This window comes from Coffea arabica, chromosome 8e, assembly GCF_036785885.1.
Source record: "Coffea arabica cultivar ET-39 chromosome 8e, Coffea Arabica ET-39 HiFi, whole genome shotgun sequence".
Classification (NCBI taxonomy): Eukaryota; Viridiplantae; Streptophyta; class Magnoliopsida; order Gentianales; family Rubiaceae; genus Coffea; species Coffea arabica.
The window spans coordinates 2,851,677-2,870,954 of record NC_092324.1 but is presented as its reverse complement, the minus strand read 5'-3'; the positions used below and the strand labels follow the sequence as shown (position 1 = coordinate 2,870,954).

The following is a 19,278-nucleotide window of genomic DNA, read 5'->3' as shown; positions in this document are numbered from 1 at the left end:
TGAGCGACTAGCAACTCGGATGACCCACATTGACGTCAACCTGCATCACATACGCAGAATTTGGCAGCATTTATGCCCCATGCAGACCTTGATCCTCAATTTCCACCTGAACTGCCCATGTTTTGATGATTTCAGGGAAGTGCCGTTGCCCCTCTCCTTCCTTCTACTTTTACATTATCACATTGAGGGCAATGTGTGACTTAGGTGTTGGGGGGGGACAACTGTGGTACAGCTAGTATTTCTAATTTTTAGTTTTTACATGTTTTCCTTTATTTTTGTTATTTGTTCTATTTTTCGTTTATTTATTTTATTTTATTTTCTTTTATTAGTGGTCAGCTCTTATTTGAATACTAAGTTTTGATGTTGGACTGTTGTCTCTAATTCTGATATTGCCAAATTTTATTAATAAAAGCGCATCAAGTTGATGTGGTTGAGTTCAGGAACATCTCTTTGGTGAATATCAGTAATTGCTTGACTTTTCTAATTTTTGGTTAACTTTTCTAGGCATAGGGAATGATTGTTGGCATTTTTCATGTGAATTGGTCCAGTTATTAATTTTAGTTCTCCATGTTTGAAAATTTGAGGCTGGCTGCTGTTATTCTTGTGTTGCTTTCAGATATCTTGCTATATGGTTGCAAATAAGAGTTGACTGTACTCTGCTAGTGGTTACTACTGAGTAACCGGGGATCTTCATCTAAAGTGTCGATTTTCGCGTCAAAAGGTAGTGATTTCTATGAGTACGTGGTCATACAGCGATGGAGGTTGAGTAACCGGGCTCCTTCATCTGACAAATGTTGGAGTCCGCGTCAAAAGGCTCCGATGGCTAGAGACTAAGTCTTTTGTTATTCAAAAAAAAAAAGTAGAGTAAAGATTTTGTTCGTATTTGAAAAGTCAGCTTGCCGATTTGTGATCTTAATATCGAGATTTTGGTTAATAGTTGGACCATTTACTAATAAATGTGAGCAATCATTCCTTTTTCTTAGATTAGTTTGCTTTAAATTAGAGGAGTTGGTGGTTGGGAAGCTAATCGGAGTGGTCTTTCTTGGATCTTAACTGTGATGCTTGATATATGTTGTTTTGGGTATCTTGGCAATATGATAGTTAGAGCAATAGCCATTGTCAAATTTTGGTGTTCATTTGCTGTTCTTATGCTTGAGGGCAAGCATGATTTAGGTATGGGGGGAATTGATAGGGTGTTAATTGTTGGTTATTTTATTGTTAATTTTCCCCTTTATTCTTGTCAAATATTGTTTTAATTGTTAATATTTACTTATATTTGGTATTGAACTCAATTTCAGGGAATGGAGTAGAAAACTACAAAAATGAGGGACTTTTTGGAGATAATTGAGATTTCAAACAATCGGGTTCACATGGTGCTACAAAGAGATTGCATTTCCTTTGCTGATTAGGAGATTGGAGTCCTACAGGTAATAGGAAGCAAAACAAAGAAGGAAAGCCTCTGTTGGTGCAGGATGCTTTGGGAGGACTTTTGCTCTCAATTGTGCGGGGACCACGGAGAAAAGAAAGGATTAGTCTATTATTTAGGAAGAAACGTACAGAGGTTAGGAAGTCCTACTATTAATAGGAAACAAGAAGGAATTCGGAGGGTCCCATCTTTTGGATTCTTTTCTCTTCTTATTAGGTTAGAAGACTAGTCACGGGGGATATAGGGAATTAGAGGCTGAATAGCCGCAGGACTGAGTTTTTTACTTTCGACAGTATCATGTTGGGAACTTCCTCAACAATGAAGAACTGAATTCTTATTTTCTAGTCAAGAGGACAATTGACGATTTGATTCGACAATTACTGTGAGATCGAATCTGTTTTAATTATTTTCTTCATTTATTGGTATTTATATGTTCATTGATTTTAATTGCTATGGCCTTGTGTATGATTGATTAGTGCGCAATAATTAATTATTCATATAGGCTATTTTTGTTAAATAGGGGTAATTGAATCCGTAATTGTTCGTTATCTCTACCTCAGTAGCAACTGGCGTAATTGGGTTTATGTCAGGGGAGCATATGATCTAGTTTAAACAAACCCTCGTAGCGTGTTTGTTGGTTAGAGTTGGGCCTTTCTAATTATTAATGCAATTTAGGAATTAAATCCTACGGTCGTACCTAGGGTTATTTTTGGGTTAGAGAAATAACTAACGGTCGTACCTTAGCTATCGAGAAATTAAGGAAGGGTTGGTTGTTTATCGCGTGCATGACAACTATAACTAATCTATTACTAAATGTTGGAATTATTTCTGCATCAATGATCAGTGCATGAACTATTTCTGAAGTGTACCCTTGGCTAGAGCTTCTCTTAATTATTTCTTTGAATTAATTACTTCCTGCATTTAATTTGTTTAATTGGCACTTAATCTCAAAACCCCCTATACTTTGAATTCTAGAAGAAACGAATTATCCCTAGTCCCTGTGGATTCGACCCTACTTATCACTATCTACAGAATTTGTATTTTATTTGAGCAGGTATTTATTATTGCACAGGTTTGACACCCTGTCATATAGAAAAATAATTTTAAAATGTTAAAAACTATCATTATAACATTTAGTATTCAAGATTTTGAAATTTTTTATATTCCAAATCATGGTTAATTTAGTACAAGTAACTCAATTGTTTCTCCCCATATAAATATGTAATATTTCCTAAGGTATAAGGATAATAAAGTTATTTGAACATCTATGAGGTAAGCATTGGGTTCAAATAACTTATACAGGATGTAAGTGATATTTTTGAAAGCTCAGAGGCGGGTAATGAAATTGTTAGAAATCTCAAGGGAGGTTTCTGAAATTATCCCTAAAAATGATTTTAGGTGTGAGAAGATCATTTGATTCCATAAGTGCCCCCTTATCTATAATAATAGTTAATTTAATTATTTGCTCTTACTTATTATTTCACTCATGGGGTTGTTACTGCACATGGTTAATAAAAAACTTTTCATCATTTGCAGCAAAAAAGTAACAACTTTCGTAGTTTAACAAAATAGTAAAATTTTTTTCTTACCTTAAGATTCTTGTTTCCACCATGGTAATAAGAAGAAACAATGGATCCAAAGTCCCCTCATGTCCCACTTCTATTAATTGTCAAGTACATTTGAAAAAAAAAAAACGAGCCTAGTATGGGAGTATTTTCCTAATTTTAGATTAATTTTTCTAATATAATAAAATTATGTTTAATTTAGTTTGTAAACAGCTCAATTATTTTTCATGTCTGTATCTTTTTATTTATTAGGTGCATCATATATAACTCCTTTTATCTATCAAGTACATCCTTACTATACTAAAAGCGCGAGTTGGAGTTGCTACAGTGCTCATGGACTGGTTATCCGGTAATTTTGAGCAACTTCAGTGGCTTTTTCATAGGCAGATAGACTGGTTATGCTGTAAATTTCGACAATTCCAATGGCATTTCATAGGAATTTGTTTGGGCTTGCCCTCTTGCTCCAGAGTTCAGACGCTAGAATTCTTTCCCCTCTCCCTCCAGTGGCATTTTTTAGGAAGCATATATGTGCCATATATAAAGCTTGATGCCCTTTACGGTGTTGTGTTGTTAGTTCTTTCTTCTTCTTTTTTATTTTTTTTGCCTTTATTATAAAGGATAAAATGGATTTATTCTCTAACAAAATAATAAAACAACAATTTTACTATAAGTTCGAATCTTCCCGTATTTTTACGTTCAATTTCTCCATGTTTATCTACTATATTTGACACACATTTTTTCAATTTTTCTTTATTAACATCACCAAAATTAAGCCCATGCACTTGTTTCCCCTATAATACTTCACTTTTATAAGAGAATTATTATTACAAATATTTTTATTCTAATTAGTTATACACACATCTGAGTGTGCCTTAATCACTATTATGTATAACGAGAAAAGAATTATTGAACATGTTTGAACTAATTCTTGATAAGAAATTTCAGAAAAGTAATGTACTACCCAACCTTTAGCTTTAGATACTTTTATTCGTATTTTCTTCATTCAGAGTTTTAATTTTTGTTTATATTCTTAATTGGGCTTGCTATAAAAATTGAAAACTAGAAATTGGAACATTCGATTTGTTTTCTTAGGGTTTGGGTGTATGTATGGTGGAAGTTGGACCAGTTTTGAGTGCTTCAACTTTTAGATATAATATGGCATATCCATTATTATCCTCTTTAGTTCTCTTCGTGTAAGGCATTAATAGTGCAATATCATGCAAGCAAACTTTTTTTGCTGCAATAGAACGATGAAACTTGGCATCTTTGTGTTTGATTCACGTTGAAAGTAGCATCGTACATTTCCACTGTTTTGCATATGTAGCTTTACGAAATATTCTTTAATTATCTTACATTTCAACCAAGAGTTTCAGAATATACAGTATACATTGAGTTATTTGAATGATTTATTTGAGATAATTACTGTAGCATATTTTATGATGTGATATATGTGAGATAAAAAGGTGATTTGGAAGATAAAAAGGTCATTGAAATTTGTGAAGTAAATTATTTTTTTCAAATCATTTCAATCCAAACGCACTCACTATCATTTTTGGATACATGTCATATATACAAAAGTTGATATTAGAATTCAAATTTGGATTAAATAATATGCATTAAAATGTGAAAATGTATACTGTCAATATAAACAAGAGGGTCCTCCTGTTTTGGAAAAAAAATTAAAAAAAATATGAAGGAATCCCGTGGCCATGTAAACATTTTTTCTTTTTTTTTTTCTTTTTGCAAAAGCATAAACTTTCTTCATAAAAAAATATATGCAATTTAAGAAATGGATTATAGTTTTTAAACTTTTACAGTAGTCCTAAGTTTTCTTTCGAGCAGGAAAAAATGATTCTATAAATACATATTTTCGGATTTTAAACACGAGTTTGTTACTAAAAATATGAAGATATCCCGTGGCTGTGTAAACTTTTTTTTTTTTTTTTTTTGCAAAAGGATAAACTTTCTTCATAAAAAAAATATGCAATTTAAGAAATGGATTATAATTTTTAAACTTTTACAGTAGTTCCAATTTTTCTTTCGAGCATGAAAAAACGATTCTATAAATACTTATTTTTGGATTTTAAACACGAGTTTGTTACCCCATTTGTAAAATAGATCCACCGCCTAAATTATGAGCAACTTCGGTGGCTTTTGCATTCGTGCTTCAGTTGTGTGCTTGGTCAACTTTGGGGGCTTTTGTGTTTGTGCTTCAGAGTTCAGACGTGTATTTGTATCTTCATCGTATAGTTGTAGTTGCTTGATCTCCACTGGTGAGTGGGCAGTGGGTGGTGTCCGAAGGGGTCTGTGGGAGCCGCACAAAGCTGTATTGCCTATGTAATCTTGAGAGAAAGCCATTTGAAAAGCAACATATTGGATGTGTTTCTTTCTCCAATTGAAGACCTGGATTTGGCGGTTTTACAAGGTGAAGTTTTCGCACTCTCACCTAGCTGATCTTGTTTAAACTTATTTCATTCTTGATTAGATACAAATAGTGTGTGCATAATTTTAAAAGTGATCAGCGTCACCATATTTATGATATATGTATGTACTTGTACATTTTAAATGAATGCATCATTTATTTATAATATCAAGAATTCGCAAAGATCTTAAGCTAAAGACTGAATATCTAAGAGAAAATTACAAATCAAATGAGTAAACGAGTAACAGCAATATTCAATTTACCTAAAGTCAAATTCTCCACATTTATTAACACCTATCATGTATTAAATATATAACCATTTTACATTAATCCACTTGCCTTCATTTGATCTTGATTAACATAGACCCAGGGCATCCTCACGCATTGCGTGAGGCTGAAAAAACTAGTTAATAGAAAAAGTGCACCTAGTATTAGTTCCCTTTTTATGTAGCAAATTAGTTGTTTTTGAAATTTCAAATTATGTTTAATTTAAATAGTAAACGTTTTGATTGGTTCTTTCCACAAATATGTATAAAATATCTTAAGTTGTAAGGATAGTTGAGTCATTTCACCAATAATGATGTGAACACTAGGTCCCAAATTAATGTCAGAAAAAGTAAGTGAAATTTTTAAAACCTCAAAAGGAAGACAATAAAATTATGAGCAACGTCAAAGAAGTTTTATTAGTGGCTTCTAACTGACTCTCTCCTAGGTTTCCCCTTCAAATTTCTCAGGGGAAATATGTGAGTCACAAATCACCGACGGTCTATTATTGACAAATATGGGTTGCTACTTGTTGGGTTTTCCGTATTTAACTGAATACTTGTAACTAATTTTGGTTGGTTGGGCTACACTGTAATACTGATCCATTTAAATTATCCATGTAAGAATTTTCGTTGTCAAAAATGATACTTTCTTATCAGTGTTGCAAGTCTTTAACACACGTTTGTTTGGATTGGGCTTTATTTTCCCAAATTTATTTGCTTACATCATCATTACAATTTCCAATACACCTTTTTACCTTCCCAATTATCTTTTTATCTCACATACATCACATCACAAAAAGTGTTACAGTAAAAATATCTCTAATAATTCACAATCCAAACAGACCAGTCTAAGAATGCACTTCTTGGAAGACACTTCGAACAAAATATTTGGTCTGTCTCCTCTACTATGAACTTAGATTATTTTTCACTAAACGCATATTTCCAAGTCATTTCTGAATATGTTATTCACTAGGTACCTTTTCCAATTCATTCTAAAATATATAACTAAGCGAGGTAATGTTGTCAAAATAAATCAATGTCGAGAAAATTTTCAAATTTGCTTTCTAGTAGTTTTTAATCGGAATTAGTTTTCCTACTTACTAGTTGGTATTTTATTCCGTACTATTACCTTATCATGGAAAAAAGAAAATATGAAAAGTTTGATATTTTCTGAGTTTGGAAAAAAAATAACAAAATTAATATTGCAAAGGTGAGCAAAACAATCAGGAAAACAAAAAGAAGAAGGAACAGTAAGATGGCAATCGGCAAGGAAGGGAAAATAAGATGAAGCGGCAGCTGGGTGGGGACTCGAGGAAAAGAAAAAGAAAAAGAAATAGGAAGAAAATTATTGCGGAGTTCAAAGCTTTTCCGATTTTATGTTTCGACTCCTAGAGTTTTACAGAACTATTAATACACCTAAAAACACTTTATAATCTATAAGTATAGTGCTAAATTCTGGTATTATTTTTCAAATGAACCCCTAAATTTAATTTGAAACTTGTAGGATATGCCTTGAGTTATACAAATGGAAACTTTCTTTTTTTCTCATGAATGGAAACTTAATCATTCTATTTTATTCATATTCTCTCGTTAAATAATTTTGAAACATCAAACATATATGAATGTGGCTTTCTTGATATTAACATGCTATTAGTATTTTACATAGTATTCTTATTTTTAATTATATTATATTAATGACATTATGCTGACATCATCCGATTTTGTATACCGATCCGATCCGGTTGAATCTTTTGACCCCTGACCCTGAATTCAGCCGAGTTATTGTCCAGTCTGAGTTTCAAAACATAGACATTTGCTGCAGGTACATGCAGGCAATTTGCCACATAGCATTGGACGTAGGAATATTCAACATTCAATTCTCATTTGAGCACGTCTTCTAGCGAACTACTTCCTGACACAAAAAAAATAAAATCACTTAAATTGCACCTAAAAATTAAACAAGAAACATGAAATGTCAAAAATTAAAAATTAAAAATTCTTGGGTTGCTTCTCAAGCAACACATTTCTTTAATATTTTTGGCTAGATATTGTCATATTTGTTTAAAGAAGATAAAATCATGTAACTCATTTCAGTGTTTCATCCCCTATGTAATTCTGATGTCAGTAGAGTGATCCTTAAATACATGAGTTACGTTCTTCCATTGCCTAGTAGATGGCGCCAAACAATTAAATAGTAACTTTAATTCTTCACTTGCTCCTCCATCATGAACACTTACCGATTCAAGATATTTGGCTATAGCAACTCTTAACTTATTCCTGCTATGAGACTCAAAAATTTCTGATATAACAAAATCAATCACACTAGCAGAAATTATAGAATAAGAGTCAGGATAATATTAGTCAGAGAATGGAGAAGATGTCACCATATTTGAAAATTGTTCACTGGATTCATTCACTTAAACAATTAGAGATTGGGGTTTTATTTCCTCATTCTCAACTTTCTTTTCAATAGCATTTTTAGATTCTTCTCCTTGAGACTTTTGTAGCTCATTGTCGCGTGTCAGGGTAATCGCACTCTCATCTTCCTCAAAGTCGATAATGGTCTGTGAGAGCAATTCTTCACATATTTGAGAAGTCAATTACGTTATTCTAGATGCCAATAGACACACGTGAGCCGCCAGATTACGAATGCTCATTGTAGATGCAAATAAATGCTTTTGGTCCTCCATCCTTCTAATTCTCATTTGTGTCTCCTGTTGAAAATGATCAATCATTTCTTCAAGAAACATACTTAATATGGATAATGGTTGTTGATGCATTCCATCCTCCATCCCTCTAATTCTCATTTGTGTCTCCTGTTGAAATCGATATATATTATTAGTTAGTAATTCCATCATTTCTTCAAGAGAGTTACCTGACATGGATGACAATTCTTGAAACTCTTTTTGTTCATATTGCTATTGAAAATCGATTGGCTCTGTTGCATAATTAAAGTTGGAGTTGTCCTACCATTCTTGATCATACCCATTTGAATAAGGGTCATACCACATTCGACATTAGGGTGAAAAATCTCCAAAAGTATTGATTGGGGCACTTAGATCATTTTGAAATGCAGGGCATATCTCGGTTGAATGATTTGAGATATAACAAATTTCACAAGTTGCAACAGCCAAATTATCTACATGAGAGGTTAGTGAATCTAAATATTGATCATTAGAAAAGACACAAGTCTCACTATCCCTCTTAGGAATAAAACTTTGTCTATCACCAAAATATTGAATATTAGCAGCCATAAATTAATAAAAAAAGAGAAAAATAAAAATAAAAATAAGATGAATTCAAAAAGAAACAAATTAATTAAGCACCAGTCTCCGACAACGGCACCAAAAATTGACAGGATGTCGAGTTTGTACAATAATAAATACCTACTCAAGAAAAATTATAATTTTTTTATACATCAGTGAGTAGGGTCGAATCCACAAGGATTGGGGATAATTCATTTCTTCTAGAGCCCAAAATTCTGGGGATTTTTATATAATTGAGGATAATTAAACAATTCAGATAAATTAAATAAAATAAAAACTAAATAACAATTTAACAAAATTAAATCAATAATGAATAATCTCTAGTCAAGAAATAATTTTGGAGATGGTTCACTCAATTAATCATAGATGCAATAATAATTTCATTCACTTAATGATAAATAAGTTATACCTGGCAAACACGCTATGATAATCAACTTCTTCTTACTGTATTGGTGATCAAGGTATGACTGATAATCATTTTTCTAATCAAGAAATAACCCTAGGTATGATCTTAGAGTTCAATTTCCCAATTGCCTTAAAAATTAGAGAAACTCTATTCTAATCAAATAACACGCTACGAGGATTTTTTTAAATTAATCCATATGCTCTCCCACACAAAGTCAATTATGCCAGTCACCATTAATTTAAGTAATTAAACAATTACGGATTTAACTATTCTAACTAGTTTTAGACTATTAGATTAAATTAAATATCAGGCTCTTGATATTCAAATAACATAATAACCCTAAAAAATTAAATTTACGAATATCAATAAATAAAAGAAATAAATATAATCAATTCAATTTCACAAATTTTAGATGAATCAAATCCTCTGTTGTTCCTTGACTAGAAATGGTAGCTTAGTTCATTTTCGTTGAAGAAATCCCACGCCAATTAGTCGAACTAATTGACATGAGTCTTCTCTCCCAAAAGTGATGTATTTTTATTCGAAAAAAGTGAAAGAAAAGATGAGAGAGTTTTTCTTGTGTCTTGCGGCTAACTAAAAGAAAGAGTACCCCCTGACTACTAACTAGTCTCCCTAAAAGAAGGAATAAAGAAACGATAAAGATGCTCTGTTGTTTTGTTTCCTAATACTACTAAACTACTTCTACTAATCGAAATCAAATTCCCACTAGATAAAGGATTCTTTCCCAATAGAGATAGGAGACCAATCATCAGGTAAAGAGACGGACGTGTGCAGTTTAAACTTTGATGTAACCATGCGGAACAGTAAGTTTAGTGAAAAAATCACGCATTTTAACTCATTTTTATCCAAATTCCTACAACCAACGATAATTACAAAAAATAAGTAGAATCCATCAATTAATGCAATATTTGGTAATATAAAAGGAAAAAATAATTATAAAATTAATGACAAAATTGCAACCTATCAATATGCCAACATTACCGTTTCATTCACCATAGGGTGTGATGATTAAGTCCGACGGTTCAATGGCTAAGACTGCATTACAGTTTGCTATTTGAGGGCTAAGCCTCCCAGAAAGGAGGAGGAGGAGGAAATGAACCACCAGTTTGTGCACCTGCCCAACAACATGACGGTTAAAACCTTTCAAATCCGTTATAGGAACATGAGAATTTCTGATGCGACATCTTTCAATCGAAGCAAGTCATTAGATCAAAATTTTTATCTTAGATGTTTAACAAAGTAAACTCTCGAGTAGATCAGCTCCTATAATCTATAACCATTCCGGAAAAAAGTATTACACTACTTTTTGGGGATTATTCTAGGTGTGTTGTTAACAAACTTCAGCCCTATGAAAGAAAGAAACTGGCAGTGCGGGAGGCTAGATGACACAATTGCAACTAACTCCTTACTACTCCCGGCGCAAGGATATAGTGCCAAAGATAACCAATGACACCTATCCATTATTTGCTAACAGGACCCTTCAATCTTGCAGCAGCAAAAGTTACAGCTCATGCTCAAGCTGTTGCAGGAATAACAGTTCATGCTCAAGCTGTTGCAGGAGCAATAGTTCATGAAATTGCTGCAGCTGTTTCTGAAGTAGCTCGTGGTAATTCTAGGGTAGTCGATGCTCTTCCACTGACTGCACCACCAGGTTCTCTTTGCTATTGAGCTGCTGCAGCCTCCGCTTGAATTCGATCTGTTGGGAAGGACTGAGCCACCTTTCAAGTTTAGGAATGATACCAGTATACTCATAGTATATAGGTACAGATTCAGCTGGAATATAAGACTAGATTCTTGGCCTATCCAGCCTGCAGGTTGTGAATCAGAATGTTTTCATCGTCCCTACAAGAAACCCGTATGTTTTTATTGAGTTCATCTAGAATTAATCCTTTTTTTCCTATGAAGATGGCTTCGCCAACTTTTTGCTAAAAGTAAATGCCAAATTAGGCACGAATCGTTCTATCACGTGTTCCAATTTTGTGGCTAATTAATATACAAAAACAAATGAAAATGCAAAACTTAATTAAAAGTTTGAAAACAAATCTATTTGATTTGGTCAGTTTATCTACTTATTCTTGGAGAATAATCCATCCTATCCTTAAATCCAATCCAACTTCAAACCTCAAAGTCTGATTAGAAGTTCTAGTTTTGCATAAAAGCTATCTTTAAAGTAGTACCGTAATTTAAGACAGACTAACTACACTCCATTCTTTTTGTCATTTGAAATTTGTAAAGAACCACGAGTAGCTAGTAAACCAAATGGACTAATTTGCCGAATGAGCCAAAAATGAATGCGAGCTTGCAACATGCAACTTCTTATTCAACTTGGAGCTCCTAACGGCCACACTTATTACTCTAGGTCCATTTCCAGCTACGGTCAAGATGTTTTTCCTATTTCTCGAATTTCTGTAGACTACATTTCCCGTCCACAAACATCACCATGGACCCTTTTTTCTGACTTCTGAATTTCGTTTTGGGACTTGATATTTAGTGCTGCTCCACTACAATGAGAGTCTGATACCATAATTGCATGAACGAACAAGGGTAGTCATTTCTGGTTAACTGGAACCATGGAAGATGATTCTTTCTCCCATATAAGAAGTCGAATGAATAGGACAAGAAAAGCCGGTTATCCCTCCAATCTCCGGTTCCAGGCCCGAAGATACACCTAAGGGGGAGCGGGCTATCCGGGTCATTGCCACCAGGCCCGAAGATGAGCTTAAGGAGATGGCTATCAGGACCCTCTTTGTCAGGCCCGAAGACAGACTTAAGCATAGGCAATCATCTGTTGCCCGTGATGATAATATCCAGAAACGCTTGAAATCTGTCATTCAAGATGCCCGGCAAGGCTGGACGTACGCAATCTTCTGGCGAGTTTCTGAAGCCTTGGATCCCATGAATCCTCTACTGTTAAGCTGGTGTGACGGGTACTTCTCTGAAGATGCTGGACAGACTACTAATTTTCGAGCAATGCCTTCGCCGTGTGTGGGGGAGCTAGAGCACAGGAAAAGTGTCTTCCGGCAGATCACCTCTTTGTTGTGTGAGGGAGTTGCAGAGCCGGAAGAAGAGGTGACTGATTCGCTGTGGTTTTTCCTCGTTTCTGCGACTCAGTTTTTTGTTGGTGGAGCTGGGCTCCCGAGCCGGGCCTTCGAGACGTCTACAGCAATTTGGGTTACTGGCACTCAGAAGCTGGCGGGCTTGGATTGTACGCATGCAGATGAGGCCCGGAAATATGGGATCCAGACTTTGGTTAATATACCTGTGGAAGACGGCTAGAGCTGGGATCCACCATCCACGTCCTTGATTCTTCCCACGTCTGACTTTAATCTGTCAGATAGGGTGAAAAGATTGTTCGAGTCTAGGAACAATACTAGTAATATTGAGCAAGTAATGGGTTAGAGTAGCTCTTTGCCTCTATTGCTTTATCAATTTGTGTTCTATAAATTATTTCAGCATACTTAAGATTCTGTTTGGATTGCTGTCTTATTGAAAATTTTTGAATAAAAAATATACTGTAATAATTTGATGTGTGACGTAAAAAGACGATTAAAAAATGTTTTCACGAAAACGTAAACATTTTTTAGAAAAAAAATGACAATTCAACCAAGGCCTTTTCTCAAATAATTTTTATTGTACGTTGATTTAGTGTTGCTCAAGAATATAAATTATGTATTATTGCAGCCATCCTTGTTGCAACATGTAAGATTTCATTTGAGAAGGGAAAATGTGTGCGTATTTTCTCTCAAACCTTGGTGTCTATTCTAATTCATCATTAATCAAATGTAATCAACCACATTTGGCTCGGACACCTCCGTTTGAATTAGCTATTTTTGAGGGTATTTTTGAAAATTTTTACTGTAGCAGAGTTTTTAGAGTATATTTTGGGATATTTTTAGAAAATATTTTGGAATATTTAAGAGTTGTAGAGTTTTTAAAATATATTTTGGAATATTTTTTGAATATTAAAAAAAATTTAAACTACTTTTTAGAGTACCTCTTAGAGTACTTTTTAAAATTTTTTATAGTGTTTGAAAAACTAGTAGATCCAAATTTTTGCTGACTTATTACAGACGCAGTTCAGAAATCCTTTACAAATTAAATATACGGTCAAGTGCACTGCTGCTTTCTCGGGTTTGCAAGCCTGGAGATTTCTTTGCTTCTCATGAATTGGATCATTGGTTCACCATTTTTCTAGGACCTAATCTTGTGGGAAATACAAAGAATAATTCTTATTAACAAGAAGACAATGCCTATGGCCAAAATGGGAAGCAGCACCCCAAGCCTGCACCAACCTATTCCCTTAACCATTCTTTGTGGATTATCACAGCTCCAATCTGCCTGGGATTTTCCATCCATCCTAACCCACAAGAGATCTTCAGTCACATGTAAATAAAAACTGTACATCTTGAATCATTAGGTAACCTATTTGCCGCTTCCCTCGGGTTAGCCATCAGATTGATCATAGCACAGAAACAAAGAAAAAAAGCACACAGTTGATCTCCTTTTTTAACACCATGAATCTCAATTGCTTGACCTGTCAAGGCATGAAGAGGACAGATTCAGATGTTGATATGAGAAGCGGATTGTACCAAGGAAAGCCGAATGGCTACATGGTTTTGCCTACAGTTGACAGGAGCTGGTCAGGAAATCTGGTGCCAAGGCCTCCTAGTTATGACAATGTGCGAACTGGGACGATTCTGATGGCTGAAAAGAATGCGAATAAGGGTAAATATAGGATCCACAATAGTGCACCTTTCGAGACGGGCACGCCAAGATTGGTAAGGAGCAGTGGGATGAGAAGGGATTGGAGCTTTGAGGATGTGAGAAGGGTGAATGCTTACCATCTTCATAAATAGATTAAGTGCAAGCATTATCTAGTTGATAGCTGTGTATGCTAGGATGCTACTTCCCATGCATCTTCAAATATCCCCTACTTTTCATTTTTTTTTCCCTTTTTCTCTTATTAAAAGTTTCATATGTCCTCTCTTGGATTTCATATCCATAGAAAAGGAAAACAGCAGGTGTATCTATTGCTGCGATTGAAAGTTAACCGGTGTTGGTACAGGGACCGGGAATTTGTTGTTGTTACTATAGAAATATGGTACTTACAAAGTCTCTCTTGTAAAATATGTTAGTAATTCTTGTATTGCATGATTGTAAAATATGAACAGATTTTCATCTGTTCATATTCAATGGATCTAGCAGACATTTCAATTATTCCTTGCAAGCTTGATAATCAAATCCAAAATTTTTATTTCATTAACTGAACTGAACCGACTGCACCTGTTCCAAAGGAGCTTTGCCAGAATATGAACAGTTTCATATTTTCTCTCTTAGATTTCATATCCATAGAAAAGAAAAATAGCAGGTGCATCTGATGCTGTGATTGAAAGTTGACCGGTGTTAGTACAGACAGGGTCGGGAATTTGGTGTTACTATCGGTACCTACAAATTCTCTCTTGTAAAATTTGCTAGTAACTCTAGTAGTCGCATGATTAGCATCTTCTTGCTTTTCTTTTGAGACTTTCATCTGTTCATATTCAATGATCTAGCAGACTTTTCCATTATTCCTTGAAATGCTTGATAATCAAATCTCAAATTTTCATTTCATTAACCAAACTGAAACCACCGCATATGTTCCAAAGGAGCTTGCCAGACTGGGGAACCATGTCATCCAACGTTGCTCATGTGTGTTTCAACTCGCAGTGGTTTCAAACAAAGAATGAACTGAACCTGTCCGCGGTTATTCAATCAAAATATTGAACTGCTATATGCATTGAAGCCATAGAAAATCATTGGGTGTCAACAATTGATGTAGAAGATGTATGAAAGCAACTTTCGTGTTTCTATAACATGCAATAAGTGGATTAAAAAGGTAGCAGTAGAGGCATAGAACTATAGATTTGCTACCGTGTCAATTAACACCTTCTGTGCAGAAATGGCAATTCCTATCAAGTCATGCATGTATGCTGAAGCACGGGTGGTACCAGGCCAAGAACTTTTCCTTTTGGGTATATTCTTCTTTCTTAGGATCTGTTTTCCATTTTGAAGGCCATAACCTGATTGTATTGTAATATATAAACGCGATTACTGGAATAGCACCAAATGCTACTTATGCCAGATAACCATATTCAGTAGCTGCTTTCGATTTTTCAAGAGGACGGCTTGCAATGAATTTAACAATTTTAGGCAACTGCCAAGGGATCAGTTGACGGATCAGTTGCTATATCCCTCAAGTACAGGATCAGGAACTTGCGCTGACAGAATCTGTAATTGAGTTTCTGGAGATGAATAGATGAGATATGTCGTCGGGTTTTGTAGGAAGTGGTCAGGATAAAACTCGACCAATCCTAAATATACTCTATACACGCACTATCAGCCATTAAAGACAACCGTCAACTTCAGGTTCTGCACAGCTACTGACCAAAAGTCTAGCAGATAACAGATTAACATAACTTCACCATAAGCTTGTAAAAGACAGAAGAGGTAGAGAACAGTTTACACACAAATCTTGATCATGAAAAACTTCACTACAAGGACAAGTTAGATATTACAAAAAAAAAAACACCCATACATATCCTAATACTACTCTTAGCAGAAAAGAAACAGAACTAGATTATTCACAACACCCAAACCCACCCCACAGCTGATTTCTTGTTAAGCATTTTGACTTTTCCTATTTCTGGCCTCTTCTTTCCAGTGTCTTCGGCTAGGCACCACCTTTTGTGCTTCATTGTCAACTCTAACCCCACGTGTCTGACATTCTCTGTCTGAAGGAGGATAGAAGGCAGAAGCAAAAGACTGGACTTGGCTTGCACTAACAGATGTTACCACCGGAATAACAGGGCCATGAATTCTAACTTCTTGCTCTTTCAATGCGTGGGCCCTTCTCGCATCTCTTTTCCAATCTCTTCGGCTGTGTACCCGAGTTGCAAACTCTTGAGGAGTGTCACTCAAAGGCATTTGTACATGCACCGGCATAAATTGATCCATGGTAATTTCCTTCTTCCTCCGTCGCCTCCGCTTAATCTCTTTGGGCAGGGGAAGGGAGGTGGGTCCCTTCTTTGAATCAGCTTCAGTGTAATGCAAAGGCATTTCTATTTGAGTCGCAGTAAATTGATCCATGCTACTTTCCTTCTTCCTCCGCCGCCTCCGCTTGATCTCTTTGGGCAGTGGCATAGAGGCAGGTGCCTTCTTTGTATCGGCTTCCAGGTACTGCACTGGATGGGATGTCAGCATTCTCTCAGCTGCAAGACGTTTCCGAGCTCTATATCTACGTTGCCGTTCCCTATTTTTTAGACGGCGCATCATAATATCATGATGGCTTCTGACTTGATCATTTTGATCAATAGATGTTATCAGAGAGAGATTCCCACCAGACATATTAGCATTCTGTGCATTATCCATCTCTCAAGCAAACGGGTCAAAAGCTTTGTTACAACATACAAGTTTTCCACTTATGCTTTCTGCTGTGAAAAGCTTGTAAGGATCTTCCAAACAATAATTATCTACTACTGATACAACCTCTTAAAGAATCCACCCAACATCACAAAAGCATCAATCCTTAAGTAGTATGTTTTTCCACTTATGCTTTCTGCTGTGAAAAGCTTGTAAGGATCTTCCAAACAATAATTAGCTACTACTGATACAACCTCTTAAAGAATCCACCCAACATCACAAAAGCATCAATCCTTAAGTAGTATGTTTATCCAATGTTGCTTCACAACTCCATACATGCAAAACTGCAAAAATGAAAATAATTTTAACAGTAAATATTTTGTACAAAATGCTTTGACAGTACAAACTATAGTTTCAGGTTCTCCCATGGAAATGCAGCTTTACGTGACCTAAAAGTGGAAATTTCTTTTTTTTTTTTTTAAGGATATTAAGAATATAGGTTTCTCAATACAAGCTCTTGCTGTACATCTGTACTTAGTTGCTAATTGCAAGTCCACAAGGTAACTTCCTTATTTGATTATTTTTAATGAAATTACACTGGGATATATAATTATGTAAATACCGGAAAATGATCCGTAGATTCAGTAATTTTGTGTAAAGAACAAACATTGATTGCATAATGATTCACATCATGGAATGACTACATCCTAAAACAATCAATCAGAGGGCCGTATCTAAGATAACAGTTCCCAAGACCTGAGAGATGGTATGAATTTCAGAATGCACAAACTTGAAAATTGTCACCTCTAGTTCTGAAATGGGGCAAACTATCTTAACTGTCACACATTAGCTTTAAAAAGCACGAAAACAGCTCAAGCTTTGAACATGAGAAAGGAATATTTATTTATGTCAACCAGTGCATAAGTTTTCTCAAGTCCCAAAAATCATTCTATACTAAATTCCACGAAGCAAGCATCCTTTTAGACAGCTATTTATCTGACTTCAGTTTAAGATTCTTAAATATTTGTGATTGGAACAGTATAAAAAGGGGCACCGAAAACCTTATAATGATGTGCTACCAAGCCAAGGGCACGGGTACAATTTCTTTCTACCATTGATTAAGGATCTTAGCAGTTTCAAAGTACATAAATCATTCCAGATGAACATAACAAACTTCCAAATATGAAAAAGTATTGTACACTAAAAAATAGCCTCATCAGAGATCGATGAGGATGAACCCCATCCATTCAAAACAAAAACTTTTGATCCTCTTCTCTGTGTCACATGTACAACACAGATGTCAACTAAATTTCTATCTTGTGAACCTCTTCAAACATCCAACATGAACTACCCATATAAAAGATAAACAACCACGAATTTTGAACTCAAGAACCTTAACACTCAAACCAAATAATGGATAAGACAGTGAAATCTATCGCACAAACACCCTAGAGGCATGGAATCCTAATGCAATAAAGTTCCATTTCGCACATGTACAAGCTAAACATACAATATAAATTTAACAAGTTCAGCAGCAGAATCTAGAAGACGAGGCAAACTAATACCATCATAAGATAACTGTAACCTTTAACAAAACTGAGATCCATTAAACGAAACATAATGAACTGAACAGACATTAGCAAGGCCACCACAAACAGACTCATAAAGCATCAAACTTTGTGAACTAGATCCAACACAAGTCTTCATCGCCATACCAAGAAAATAAGAATGAGTCTTAATTGCACCAGAAAAGGGGTTTGTTTTAAGAAGTCAGGGACTCCAGAAAAGTAAAGAGATAATGCTAGATAACCAATATCCCCCATTCATTTTGTAAATCAAGCTGAAGCTGGGGAAACGTGTCCTTTTTCCTACTAAAACTGATGGTTCCCACTTATACGAGGGAAAATTCATCTCTGCAAAAGCTACACTTAATTCAAAAAACATAAAGAAATCTACTTCAAAACTGGTATAAAGGTGTTTGCTTGACAACCAAAAAGTGTTCAAGAAATGTCAGAATGCAAAGCTAAGCCCTTGACTGCAAAAAACGCCCAACTGCTCATTTCCCAACTAAATCACAAACAAGAAAGTAAAATTCGCAGATAAAACAAACACACGTATCAAATTTGCTTGTGGATATCATTAAATGAATTGTACTACTACTTAGTACACAAAACAGATTCTACAAAAAAAAAAAAACACTAAAAGCAAGAAATTAGTACCTCATTCAAGACAAGTTCTGCACACATTCTCATCCATGTTAAGGATCCCTTTCTAATACTAGAAATTGGAATTGGCAGTGGGAGAGAGCCTTAAGAGCAAATCGGGTTCTTTAGCAAACAACAAAAATGTAGAAAATTTTATTGGAAATTATGCGAGCTTTGGATGTGAACAGTGAAAACCGAAGCTTTTGTTTACTTTTAACTCTTTTTTTTTTTTGGGGGGTTTCAGGTTGTGGGTCTTGTCAAGTCAGGAGACTGTTCAAAATACGACCAAACAACAACGCAAACT

At 35.0% G+C, this 19,278-nt stretch overlaps 1 protein-coding gene across 1 annotated transcript; it reads right to left on the bottom strand.

The window, feature by feature from the left end:
* Nucleotides 1–15,859: 15,859 nt before the first annotated feature.
* On the bottom strand, nucleotides 15,860–19,250 carry LOC113702962 (uncharacterized). Its single transcript, XM_027224153.2, has 2 exons — nucleotides 18,990–19,250; nucleotides 15,860–17,114 (listed from the first exon to the last, which is right to left on the bottom strand). Exon 2 carries the CDS (start codon nucleotides 16,777–16,779, stop codon nucleotides 16,030–16,032), a length of 750 nt encoding a protein of 249 aa, XP_027079954.1. The 5' UTR covers nucleotides 16,780–17,114; nucleotides 18,990–19,250; the 3' UTR covers nucleotides 15,860–16,029.
* Nucleotides 19,251–19,278: the final 28 nt, after the last annotated feature.